Genomic DNA, 14,553 nt, shown 5'->3' on the forward strand with positions numbered 1-14,553 from the left:
ATTATTGGGTATTGGGGTTTTGGGTTTTTGATTCTCCACATCAACCCGGCCGGATGGAGAGCACACTCCATAGCGATCTGTCACTAGCTCGAGCTCGGGAACTTCCCGAGCCCGGCGCCAAAACATATGTTCTTAAGTGTTTTATAGGCATAGAAAGGTAAAATATATACTATATTCTAAGACAAACATTTGACTAACTGACGCTAAATAATACTGGATGTACCTGTTCCAACTTACTTAGTAAGAGAACTTCTGATTTTTTTTTTATCACGATGCACGATAACCCACACACACCCTCCTGTATACTTTAAATCATCTCCAGATTACTTATAATAACTAATACTATGTAAATGCTATGTAAAATGGTTGTTATACTACATTGTTTAGGGAATAATGACAAATTTGCAGTTGGTTGAATTCGCGCATGCGGAATCCACGGATAAAGAGGGCCAACTGTACCTAAATCTGGGCTTGATCCTTATAATTTTCAGAGAGGCAGGAGTGTTGGAGCACACAAGTAAAATCAATCTAACCATCATAATCCCCATGGGGAGTGTCCAACTTGATGACACAAATATAAATTTCTCCATCTTCTGGTAATCTCACATTACCCCCCCCCCCCCCCCCGCCGTCCACACTGCCCTTCTCTTCACCCACCCCCCCAGTCCTCATTCTGGTTATCCTGTCACCCGTTGACTCTCCTCAACTACCCAGTACCTCCCTCTGGTTCCCCTTCTCTCTTCCATGGTCAACTGTCCCCTCCCGTCAGGCTCCCACTTCACCTGCCAGCTTGTACTCCCTCCACCCCCTTCCTTCTGAGCCCTAATGAAGTGTCTCCACCCAAAACGTTAAATGTTTCTTCCCATCTGAAGACGCTGTCCGAGTTCCTCCAGCATTTTGTGTGAGCATCCTTTAACTCAAGTGAAGAACTATCAAGCAGGTCCCATTGAGACCTATCCTCCACATCATCCAATCTTTTTGATCATTGCACCAGTCCAGAGACCAACTACTACACAGTTGTGGTGAAATTACACCCTTACAATTCCATTCCCACCAATGATCATCATTTCAGCAATGTAGCAGCAGCCCCTAGCATTACTGAAAGTTTTAATGTACTTCAGCAGCTCTGCTCAGCAATCAAGACCACCTTTCTGCTTCCGAGTACTGAACAGCAAACCTACCACAAAGGCTACCTCATGCCCATGGCAGCTGTCCAGTTCATGGAACATCTTTGTCAAAGATTTACAAACAGAAATACTTTGTGGATTCATGGCGATTTCAACAACTATTAGATTTACATCACACATTCAGCAGAGCAAAGCGCTCTAATGCTCGAGTGTCAATCAAAATTCGACTGTCATGGAAGGAGAAGCCAGTGGCAAAAACCTTTTTGGGGGTCTGAACCTTGACCCCGGTGCATGGAAGCAAGGGAAACCTGATGTTTGGGCAGCTCCTACTTTTCTTGACCCAAAGCTGCCTTGCTTTACTTCATTTGCCAAGAACCTGGAAGGATGGAAAAAAAAATCAGCAGTACTTTACAAAGGGAGCGAGATTAGCTTTACTGGTCAGATGTATATCGAGCCAATGAAATGAGAAAGTACATCGAGGACCCCAACACAGTCCAAGGATGTGCTGGGCATATCCCACATGCTTCCAGCACCAACATAGCAAGACCATAATTTATTAATCCCAAACCATATACCTTTGGAATGTGGGATGAAGCCAGAGCACCTGGAAGTCAGAGCAGTCATGGGGAGAACATACAATTTCTTTATGAACAATGACAGGAAACTAACCTTCAATCAGTGATTGCAGGCACTGCAAAGCATTGCACTAACTGCCACTCTACCGCACTGTGGTTAGACAGGAAGCTTCCAGCCTGAGTTGGTACCCAAAAAAAAAAGCCAAGCTACCTTCTAGGAACAGTTCGTCAGCCTATCCCGCCTCTGCCTCAGAGAAACCTGGAAGCTGGCAAATTGAAATTTGTTTACTGATACTGCCCATCTTCTCAGATTTAGGCTGATGCCAATTGCTAAACCCAATAAAAATAGTAGCCAGCGTCAATAACGCTCTTCATTTAGTGAGATCATATGGACCTAGGAGCTCATGAAAGATCCACCGCTGAAGGAAATCCACCAACTTCAGTCTGTTTCTTCATTAAATGCAAGTTACATGGTGAGCAGTAGGGAATGAGTACAGTAGAACAGAGGGATTTGAGAATACAAGTCCATTAATCCTTGAAAGCAGCATCACAGGTAGGTAGGGTCATCTAAAGTGAGCTTTTGGCACATTGGCCTTCATAAATGAAAGTATTGACTGTAGGAGTTGGGATGTTAAGTTGAAGCTGTACAAGATGTTTCTGAGGCCTAATTGGGTACACTGTGTACAGGTGTGGTCACCTACCTACAGGAAAGATATCAACACATTCAAACAGTGTAGAGAAAATTTACAAGGATGGTGCAGGGACTTGAGCTATGGGAAAAGGTAGAGAAGGTTAGGAATTTATTTCCTGAAGCTTAGGAGAAGGAATGCACATTTGACAGAGGTATACAAGGTTCGAGTATAGGAAAGGAAAATGCAAGCAGGCTTTCGCCCCACTGAGGTTGGTGAGACTAGAACTAGAGGTTAAGGGTGAAAAGTAAAGTACACAAAGGGAACACGAGGGGCAATTCCTTCACTCAGCTCAGGTTGCGGGTCTTGTTTGGGTATCTGAAGGGGCTGCTCAGGATCTGGTTGTACTTCAGCCCCACATTCCTGGTATACAGGCACCCAGTACGGGTCTCGGGGAGGATCTACTGGGGGGGTTTGCTCCTGGACCTTGGCCATGCACGAGTCTAGGAGGCGGAAAGCTGAGGACTCTGCCAGGCCTGACTATGCCCAGCTGTCCTTGAGGAGAGAGCACTCAGTCACAATAGGTACAGAGGGGGATTTCCGGGAGCAGTACCTCCTCCTCCCCCCCCCCCCACACCAGGGAACTGACTGTTTTACAGACAGCAGTAATCATATTTTAACTTGAATTTATTCACTGTCTTGTAAATACTGAATGTTTGTACTTTGTGTATGTGTTATGTAAATAAACTTTTATAGTTTTATTAAAAAAAACTTCCAGCAGAAATAGTGGATGCAGGTTCAATTTAAGAGAAATTTGGATAGGTGCACGAATGGGAGGGATATGATCTGGATGTAGATTGATGGACTAGGCAGTGTAACAGTTCAACACAGACTAGACGGGCTGAAGGGACTGTTTCTGTGCCGTAGTGTTTTATGACTCTAACTTCAGACCCACAATAAGGTCAACACCTTTCTGCCTCCAATCTGGAATGTCAGCTTGTTACTACCACAACCTTCGGGGAAAATAGGGATGGGCAAGGAATGCTAGTCTTGCCTTAAAAGAAAATGCATGCACTTGGAAATTAAAACTACCCTATGTTAAAACACCATAGAGTTGGTGGTAATAATAAAAAAAATATCAGAAGCAAATCCAGAGCAGCTAGTTAGATATCAAAACATTACATATAAGAATTACTAATTCATATGATACAACTGGTGTAAAGTTTGCTCATGCAAAAGATTTTCAGAAATAATTGCCTGAGAGCACTATAGACCACAAGAAATCTAGTCAACAGTAAATTATGTTGCAAAACAGAGAAAGTAAACAGTATAGGGTCTTTGGCCCACGGTCTTGTGCTGACTCTTGAAAAGATTAGCTTTATGTGTCATATGTATATCAAAACATACAGCAAAATGAATCATTTGCGTCAGTGATCAACATGATCAGAGTATGTACTGGGGACACAGTCAATGAGTGTCACGATGATTTCATTGGCAACATAGCATGCCTACAACTTACCACCCCTAACCCACATCTTCGGAATGTGGGAGGAAACCTGAGCACCCAGAAGAAACACACAGGGTCACAGGGAAAAGGTACAAAGTCTTTACAGACAGTGCCCAGAATTGTTAAAACATTATGCTGACTGCTATGTTGCCACGTCAACTCTTAACCCAGTCCAAGATCAATCTAAACTTTGCCAAAGATGGTCCCCGCCTGGCTGTGAGAGGAGGGCTGGTCACGGGCTACAAATGCCAGAGGCTGCAAAGACCTCACCCCGTGAGAAAAAAGCCCTCGCCTAGAAGACGCATGAAATTGTGCGGTGAAAGCAGAAGCTACGGGGCCAATCAACCTTCAGCTCAGGACTGAGGACCCTGGCAAGCTGCTGTCACTGGCCCATGTCCCATTAACGGAGATGGGTTTAAGATGATGCACATGGATGAAAGAAAAATGGACGGTTACCAGGTAGTGTGGGTTTAGTACTTTTTTTAAAAGGATTATATGAGTCAGCACAACATGAAGGGCTGAAGGGCCTGTACTGTGCTGTAGTGTTCTATGATCAATCGAACCCTTCACTCCCACAAAGCCCACCACTCTTCATCCATGTGTCCTAGAGTTTCTGAAATGTTCACTGTGTTGCCCTTAAGGCATTCGTTTAGTTTATTATATTTTCGCTTTAGTAATTTGTTTGTAATCGTTTTCTAGTTAAAGTTAAGGTTGTTGAAAGTAAATTCGTTGTCTATGATATATCGCGGCATGCGATGACATCACACCTGGTTTTGCTGCGTCCTGTGGGAAAATACCAGTTTGGAGAAATGGGAAGGAGGGGGCTTGTGTGTGCAGGATCAGCAGGAGAAAGGTTTTCTTTCTACGCACTAGAAACATCATAGAAGCAACGCCGTAAGTTCATAATTTAATCGATATGTTGAAGTAAAAATGTTAATGCTGATTCTGTTAAAAGTAATTATGGTTGATAAAGTTTATGTTCTTTGTTATTCAAAGAGTTGCGGATAGTTTGTGTTGAAGTGTATTTAAAGCAGTTGATGGCGTAGGTAGATTCTGACTGTATGTTGTACTTTAATGTAATATAGTTTGTTGTAGTTTTATTTTTGCAAGTATTTATGATGTAAATGTGATGCCAAAGAGGAAACAAATACTGTATATATTTTGTATTGTTTTATCAACAGTTTTCACCATACGTTAATGTGGAAGAGTGAACAGTAAAAGGTTAATCTTACTGGGATTGCGCCTCATTGACTACGGTTTATACTGCGTGTTTAGTTTAGAGGCTTTACACCTGTGTGAGAACACTACATTCACTGAATTTTGATTCTTCAGGGCTGAACAACATAGATAGATAATTGGGGAGTTTTGCTGAAAGTGTTAACGGAATGATATTAGCAAATATTTGAATTACTTCAGTGGGTCTAAAACTGAACAGGCACAGTCTCATTCTGCACTTAGTAGTAGAGAGTGAATCCACAACATCAGAAACACAAGAGATTCTGCCGATGCTGGAAATCCAGAGTAACATAAGCAAAGTGCTGGAGGAACTCAGCAGGTCAGGTAGCATCTGTGGAAAGGAATAAACAGCCAATATTTCAGGCCAAGACCCAATATGTTTATTCCCCTGCCTGGCCTGCTGAGTTCCTCCAGCATTTTGGGTGTTATTCCATGCCATCAGAGTGGGGGTCCATGATCTCAGAAAATCACCATCTGTGAGAGAGTTCACAGCAATGCCACAAGCTGTTGGAAATGTTAATCCCATTGCTTCAGAACAATTCCAGAAAGCTTAGTGTTTCTACAAGGCTCTTGAATGCAACTGGCTATACAGTGTCTAGATTGATCCTGTTGATAATTCTTAAAAATGGAAGAGCTGTTGGGAAAACAGTCCACGTAATGGAGACTCACTCAGAGCCACAATGTCAGCAAATAATGAACAGCAGGTGCTTGCTTTGTACAAGTCTGGTATTTACAAGTGAAGTCTAACTAAAAGACCAAGAGCATATTTGCATCTGATGAAGCAGAAACAATTGAGATTTTTATTTTTAACAGGCAAAAAGGACAGAACTTCAATCATGACTTTTCCTTTATCCTGGTTTTGGACCTGTCGAGAGCAGACAACATTGTTAAAGAGATCAGCTTTATTGCCACATGTACATCGAAACATTGTGGAATGTCATATGCGTCAATGTTGGCGATGTGCTGAGGGCACTCCGCAAATGTTGTCACACTTCTGGCACCAACATAGCATGACCATAACTCACTAACCCGAACCTTGTGTCTTCTTTTGGAATGAGGAGAAACCGAGGCACCTGGAAGAGATCCAGGTGGAGAAAATATAAAGGGATAATGTATAAACTCTCTACAGATAGTGGCAAGAATCAAACCCCCAGTCAGTTATGACTGGCGCTATGAAGCGATTGCACTAACTACTACATCACTGTGTCATCGTATTTTCATATAATCCTCCCTCTTTAAATTTACCAGAAACACAGACAGAGCTAGCAGTTGTTCTTTTAATACTTCTCTGCTTTTTAACTTAACTCACAATAAGTCCAATTTCCTCATGGATGTGCTCACAAAATTTAAAGTTCTTATTTCTTTCTGTTCAAATTCTTACCTAGAAGGTACTGTGACCTTCATCAACCCTTCAAAAATTCTACAATGTAACACAACTGGCCTCTTGTGCAACTTCACTCATCTGATCCACGAAGGCCAAGGCTTTGGCCTTTCAGACTCAGCTCTAATCTTCACTCTCCTCCTTTAAAAAGCCCCGATGGAGTTCACACCTTGGTCTAATACGAGAGAACTGCTACGTGTCAATTTTCGTCTATTACATTTCCATAAAGTACTTGGGCAGGTTTTCTACAATCAGGACACTCCTTATTTGCACGATGTTGATACAAAGTCTTTGACCGTCTAAATTTGTCACAGAATAGTACATATAAGGGCTCTCTTGCTGGGCTTCAGATGAGGGAAAGATTGGCTTCCAACAGTTCCAAACCATTAATATACCTGCAAGCATGCTTCACCCTGTGAAGCACAAACATCTCCACGAACATTTGGCCAAACTGATGGAAAAATGAATTCATTTTTCCATATGTGCAGTTGGGTTTGTTCTTCCTTTCCCCTGCCCCATGCTCAAAACACGAGTGATCCATTTCTGTCTGCAGTAAAGAAAGATTCTGCATAGCTTTTATACTATTTGGGATGAACATCGTGAAATAGCCAAAACTCAGAACCCTTTATCATCCAAATGTCTCTAAAATACTCGACTGAAAAAGGTGGTACTCACAGTGATGTAACAAAATAATGTGCAACTTGAAGGTTTACTCTTCATCTTCAGTGATTCAGACCTGAGAGAGAAAGACAAGAGACGATCAGTATCAAACCTCATGCAGAAATAATATGGAAAAGGGTTCCTCAGGTACAGGTGTGGATGAGCCTTACAATGGATAGTTACACTATTCACCAGTGGGAGCTACTGAGTCTTTGGATAAGCTTAAAGCCTTTGCAGCACATGCCTCAACCCCTTTCCAGTAACTTGGGCACAGATTCACAGGGTATACAGCTAAGAGGAGATTTTAAAAAAAAGCTGTGGATTAATGATTGGCCTGTTTTGTCTATTGCAGCTCCTCTTCAAGTGTCCTTGCTGTCACATTGTAGTAATTCTACCAACTTCATTGGTCATTTCCCCTGCTTTCAGCTGAGGCTTCTCTCCACCTGTCCCTTCCCAGTTGTGAACACTTTTAATAAATTCTTGTTCGGCACTGGAAATTAACAGCTTCTCCACAAAAAACTGTAGTGCAATGAATCACCGAGTGTAACTACCTACCTTGATATTCAGTGGTAGAGTACTCATCATCAACATCCTGGGGGGTTTTACCACGGACAGGAACTTAAATGGATCAGCTACACAAATACTGTGGCTACAAGGACAGATCAAACACTCGATATCCTGCAGGGAGTGATTCACACCCTGACACATTAACTAGCACAAGGTACGAGGCAGCAATATGATAGAATAGCCTTCACTTGCCTGGAGGAGTGTGGTCCTGACAACTCTCAGAAAGCCCGACACTATCCAGGACGAAGTGGCCTGCTTCTCGGGCAACAGCCAAGGCTCAACACCACCCGCAGTGGACATCAGAAACAAAATGCACTGGCCAGGCTACTCGAACAGAGCTGCCAAACAATGTTCCCTCTAACTTTTAGTAGTCAGTGTACACAAAAATCTTTTATTGTGCAGATTTTTTTCCTGTGACAAAAGTATGTGTGTGCTGAACGCACATGCCACAGTTTATGTAGGTTTACAAAATATCCGACATAAAACTGCACAGAGCAACAAATTAACATACATATTCTGTTAACTAGTCAACAGAAACATTTAGCTAAAAGATTATTTTCAATAAGTATAATTATTAATTACTACATTAGGTAACTAACATTTTGTGCACACATTAATTTCCTTTGTGCGCTGGTTGAAAAACGTGTGCGCGCGCAAACGTGCACAGCTTAGAGGGAACATAGCTGCCAAACCCCTGGCCTCCAGCACCATGAAGGAGCTCGACACAGGTTCCTCAAGTTACACACTATCCTGACTTGGAAGAATGTCATGGGCTGGTCATCACTGCCAAATCTAAATTCTGAAACTTCCTGTACCTTTGCCTGATAGTTAGTTCTGGGTAGCCACTGACCACCACATTCTAAGGTCAGCAGGGATGGCCAATAAACTCTGGACTGACCAGCGATACTCAGGTCCTTAATTTTAAAAACATACAGTTATATAAAAAAAAACATTGAGAGAGAAAGCACACACACAAAAAAAATCTCAAACTCCAACAGGAGTATCACATTTACAGCTTTGGTTTAATCCCAGCCTGGAAGCCTTTCATTGCTGGTTATAATTACACCATGTGAAACACATACAGGAAGGTGGGGTGCTTTACCAGGGGCACCACCCTCGTTAATTTACCATCTAGGTGGCTCTGTAAACATTGGGATTGCCTCGCCTAAAGGTTCTTCTCTTTTATCTAATCTACAACCAACAAACATCTGCAAGAAGTAGCAGATTGTATGATTTGTTGGTGGAACAGAAATGGAGATAGAGGAGACTACAGACTCAGGAATTTGGAGCAACAAAAAAAAATCTGCTGGAGCTCAGCAGGTTGAGCAGCACCTGCAGGGATTTGTGGCGAAGGACTTGTTGATATTTTGGCTCACAACCCTGCGTCAGGAGAAGCTGAAAATAGAAGTGCTGAAAACCTGAAAAAAGACAGAAGATGCTGGAAACAGTCAACAAGGTAGACGGTATCTGTGTGAAAGAAACAGTTGGTGTTTCTGGTTGAAGAACTTCCATCAGAACTTGGTGTGTGAGCAAACAGGTCAGGTTTAGTTGAGGGGTTGGAACAGATGTGTAGGGCAGACGGAATATCTCTGCTCGGGTTAAGCCCAGGCTTCCCAACTGATCCAGTTTATAGAGTCATTGAGCTAGTAATGAATATAGTTAGAGAAAGAAAAATACACAATTAAGGACATAAAGCTATCATTGAAACACAAAACCAAAAGGAGAATATTGGTAATACTCAACCAATCTGGCTGCGTGTGTGGAGAAGAACTGTTGATATTAGATATGGACAACCTTCCAGCAGATTTAACCAGTGCTGGTACAGGCACGAAAAGATGAGCTCAGAGCAAACTGTGGTAGGAATTCAAGCCGCATCAGACAGAAATTGTTGATGTTTTGTGTTAAGATCCTGCATCAGGACTGAAAAGTTTGTGATCTGAGTGCAAAGTGCTCGGCAGAAGAGGTGGCGTAGTTTTCCAGTCTTGCGGTGGCCTTTGCTGGAACAGTGCAGGTGGACACAGACGGATTAGAGTGGGAGTGGGATACAATGTTAAAGCAAAAGGCAACTGGAAGCTCAGGATCAACTCTACAGACTGAATGGATGCATCTGCAAAGTGGTCACTCAATCTTCACTTGGTTTACCCAACAGAAGAGGCAGCTTTGTGACCACCAGTACACTGGATTAGCGAAGGACAAGTGATTTGCTGCTTCATCTCAAAAGACTGTTTGGATCCTTGAATGGCGGGAAGAGACGAGCTAAAATAGAGTTCTGCATCTCTTGAGGCTGTGTGGCAAATTTTGAGGCTGTTTGAAGAGGAATGGTTGAGCTAGAAGGGCAGGAATCATGGAGGAAATGATCCCTTTAGATACCAACAAACTGCCCCCCACCCACAAAACATTGTACACACACACACAAGCACACATATTCTGTGACAGCATATTTGTGTAGGGATTCTTTAATTCTGCAAAGACAGATTTCATAACCTCAAGCAGTCATAAGGCAGGGGGTCATCTGTACTGCAAGGAGAGGAAGTTTTGTCTGGTGGTAGAATCACAGTGAAGGTGCCAGAAATTGAGACAGATGATCTGTTGAATGCAGAAACTGGTGGGATGCAAGGCAAGACCACCACACTCAGGGGTAGAAACTACACCCTGCACAACAAAATCTCTCCTTCTTTCAGTACCAAATGCCAGCCCATTAGCCCAAGACCACGCCCTCAGTTTTGGATTATCGACACTGTACTTGATCTGGTATTGGGAAATGAACCTGTTTGGGTGTCAGATTTCTCAGTGGGAGAGCATTTTGGAGATAGTGATCACAATTTATTTCCTTTACCACAGCATTGGAGAGGGATAGGAACAAATAAGTTAGGAAAGCATTTAATTGGAGTAAGGGGAAATATCAGGCAGGAACTTGGAAGCATAAATTGGGAACAGATGGTCTCAAGGAAGCATATGGCAGAAATGTGGTAAATGTTCAGGGGATATTTGGGTTAAGTTCTGCATAGGTATGTTCCAATGAGACAGGGAAAGTATGGTACAGTACAGGAAGAATGGTGTACAAAGGCTGTTGAAAATCTAGTCAAGAAGTTTATGAAAGGTTAAAAAACTAGGTAATGATAGAGATCTAGAAGATTATAAGACTAGCAGGAAGGAGCTTAAGAATGAAATTAGGAGAGCCAGAAGGGGCGATGAGAAAGCCTTGGTGGACAGGATTAAGGAAAACCCCAAGGCATTCTACAAGTATGTGAAGAGCAAGAGGGATGCAACCTGAGAGAATAAGACCAATCAAGTGTGACAGTGGAAGTGTGTATGGAACTAGAGGAGATAGCGGGGGTACTTAATGAATGTTTTGCTTCAGTATTCACTACAGAAACGATCTTGGCAATTGTAGGGATGACTTACAGCAGACTGAAAAGCTTGAGAATGTAGATATTAAGAAAGAGGATGCGCTGGAGCTTTTGGAAAGCATCAGGTTGGATAAGTCACCAGGGCCGGACGAGATATACACCAGGCTACTGTGGGAGGCGAGGGAGGAGATTGCTGAACCTATGGCAATGATCTTTGCATCATCAATAGAGATGGGAGAGGTTCCGAAGGATTAGCGGGTTGCAGATGTTGCTCCATTATTCAAGAAAGGGAACAGAGATAGGCCAGGAAATTACAGACCAGTAAGTCTTACTTCAGTGGTTGCTAAGTTGATGGAGAAGATCCTGAGAGGCAGAATTTATTAACATTTGGAGAGGCATAAAATGATTAGGAATAGTGAGCATGGCTTTGTCAAAGGCAGGTCATGCCTTACGAGCCTGACTGAATTTTTTTGAGGAGGTGACTAAACACATTGATGAAGGAAGAGCAGTAGATGTAGTGTATATGGATTTCAGTAAGGCATTTGATACAGTACCTCATAAGCAAGGCTTACCGAGAAAGTAATGAGGCATGGGATCCAAGGGGACATAGCTTTATGGGACTCTAACCCAATATTGTCTAATACTCCTTTTAACTTTTCACAATAACTGGCTGCACATCTGCTGAGGTACCTCAGCACAACTATGGTGTTCACTCCGAGGCACATTAGGAGGGGACAGGTAATTTCAGGTCATTTGGGGCTAATGCTTCTTCTCAACTTGCAAAGTCTCAAAAAAAACACTCAGGGGAAATTAATGGATAAAAAGTCTTGTAAAATAAAACCAAGTGAAGTGAGTGGGCAGTTGATAAGCAGATCCATTCAAGCATAGCATTTTGAGTATTCTATTTGTATGAGCTTTAAAAAGATGTGAGCATCAATAGACTTTTCCCCAGGGAGTTAATGCACCATTTGATGCACCATAAACTATTCCATCTGGGTGCATAATGGCTTGGTATAACAACTGCTCTGTACATGACTGCAGTAATCAGCCGAGAATTGTGGACACAGCTCAGCACGTCACGGAAACCGGCCTTCCCTCTTTAGATTGTCTATACTTTGCTGTCTCAGTAAAGCAGCCGGCATAATCTAACACCTCAACCACACCAGACATTCTCTCTTCTCCCCTCACCCGTCAGACAGAAGATACAAAGGCCTGAAAGCAGGCTCAAGGACAGCTTTGATCCCACTGTTATCAGGCTCCAGAATGGACCTTGTGAACGCCAAGATGGATTCCTAGCCCCGCCAGGAGTCTGCACGCACATTTACCTGCACTGCCCTCTTCCAGTTGCCCTTACACTTTAATCTGCATTGTTATAGTTTTACAGTATTCTAGCTCAATGCACTAGATGATGAATTGATCTGTATAAACATCATCTTAGTAATAATAAACCAAGACATCTTGTCAAACTGTTTGACCATTTGTCACTTTCAGAAGCAATTGCACAGATCAGAGGCTCCACAAATGGTAAGCAACAATTGTAGGGTCTAGATTATACATGTTTAAAGACCAGATGGGTAAATCAGCTCATGTTCCGGTGTATAATACTGGTTTTGAGTCATATAGTCAAACTCCATGGAGACAGAACAGATCAAATCATTACACAGTGGATTGAGCTGGAGTAAGGTAAAACAATAACAAAGCAGAGTAAAGCTGCTGAAATAGTCCAGTGCAGGCAAGCAATAAAGTGCAAGATCATAACAAAGTAGATTGTGAGGCCAAGGGTCCACTTTATCACAGGACTGGCACACCCACCCACATTAACTCCATCTTCCAACACTTGGCCTGTAGTGTTTGATGCTCAGGTGATTTTTGATTTTTAATTCATTTAAATGTTGATGACTAGAACAGATAAGTACGGCCATTATCCAGAGAAGTATTCATAAATTTAGTGGAATTGGAGCTGAGTGAGGGTAATCATGGGAAGTTGTTTGGGGGAGGTGGGGTGGTGGAAGAGATGTGCTTGTTTAGTGGGCGGTCTGGCAGCCTCACTACAACTCGCCTTGATGTTTAACATACAATACTGCAATCTAGGTATGTGGACAGCATAACAATATAAGAACCAGACCCCTAGAGTGAAAAGAAGGACCTACTTGGATGGGCTGATTCAAACTAAACTCAATTTTCCCTTTTGGTCTGAACTCATCCTTACACTGATGCAGTCGTTAGCTTCGTGCCTTACATACCTATTTTGGTTTCGCATAAATCATTTAGCAGTCAGTGAGAAAGCTGTTCTATTTTTAGTACGGATAACAGAAGGTATCAACAATGTATATCCTATCGCCGTCTTTACAAAACGCATGGGGACCCATATCAAGCGATGTCCCTGGAACCAGGGTCACAGAAAAATCACTTCGTTCGCCTCCCCGAAACCAAAGGCAACAACCCTCCTCACAGTTAAACTGGCCATTTATCACCTTTCGAGTAACCTGGTGCTTACACAATCGGCATCACAGACCGTCTCAGCTCGCAACACGAAGTGACCCCTTGTATCTTCCCGGGTAAAATTTCACCCGGCAATTCCCAGGTAAAATTACTGATGAACCCCTCCGGTTAAGTAATCAGATCTTTCTCTCCCCCTGCCTTGCACTGGAGATCACCGAGAAGTTTCCCAACCGTAAGTGCTGCAACGCGGGATCGGACATTCCTCGTGTCCTCAACCGAGTAAAGCTAAACACTTGTAACAAAGACTGGCGCAACTAAAGCGAGGAAAAAGACTTCCTCTCGAGGAAGTCACACTTCACATTGTTTGGTTTCAATAAGCAACTCGGCAAAAGCACAAAGCAACTCCGCTTTCCTGTTAACACAGGCTGCATATCTATTAAATCCCATTTAGAAGTTCATGATAGCTTACTAAAAGGAAACGATCTAATTCTCTTCACCCAATCAGTCAGATAACCAATTATCAAAATGATGGGACACGGATTCAAGAATTAGAAGTAGCAGTGCACGTTTTCAGCCGATACCGTGTCCAAAGATTGCTAAAATTGTCCTGATATCCAAAAAAGTAAAATGGAAATTTTCTGATAGTTGATATCTGTGAGGGTAAGAAATGAAAATGTATCTGGATATTGAAAGATTTGTTATGATGAGCAAAAAAAATAGTTCTGACCCAGATCTCCCTTCCCAAGGGGCTGAACAGGGTCCCAGGTACAAGCCAAACAAGACTAGACTCTCAAGGTGGGCAAGGGAAAGAGGGTCCTGCCCCCTTCGACCTCTCGGGGGGGAAAGAGACGGGGTTACTCCCAATTCAGCTCTCTTCCCCCGGCAACTTCATTCATTGCGATAACAAGGAAGAAAGGTTACTTTAGTAACGAGTTTTTGAGTTCTGGATCGCACTCACCTCGGCTGTTGGCCGCCGATGCTTCCTCCCGCTCGCCGTCCGCTGTCACCGAGCCCCGGCGACCCGCTCCCCTCGTCTGCCGGCGCCGGCTCGCCAGCTCGCGTTGAAAAGACACGCGCCT

The 14,553-nt window shown here is 42.9% G+C and overlaps 1 protein-coding gene across 1 annotated transcript in view; it reads right to left on the bottom strand.

The window, feature by feature from the left end:
* Positions 1-14,529, bottom strand: part of relt (RELT TNF receptor) — a 72,055-nt gene extending 57,526 nt beyond the window's left edge. Inside the window, exons 1-2 of the mRNA XM_059963952.1 lie at positions 14,433-14,529; positions 7,131-7,191 (exon numbers count right to left, since the gene is read on the bottom strand). Of these exons, the coding sequence (XP_059819935.1) occupies positions 7,131-7,175 (45 nt within the window). The 5' untranslated portion in view covers positions 7,176-7,191; positions 14,433-14,529. The remainder of the gene's footprint in view (positions 1-7,130; positions 7,192-14,432) is intronic.
* Positions 14,530-14,553: the final 24 nt, after the last annotated feature.

This window comes from Hypanus sabinus, chromosome 3 (assembly GCF_030144855.1).
Source record: "Hypanus sabinus isolate sHypSab1 chromosome 3, sHypSab1.hap1, whole genome shotgun sequence".
In the NCBI taxonomy this organism is placed as follows: Eukaryota; Metazoa; Chordata; class Chondrichthyes; order Myliobatiformes; family Dasyatidae; genus Hypanus; species Hypanus sabinus.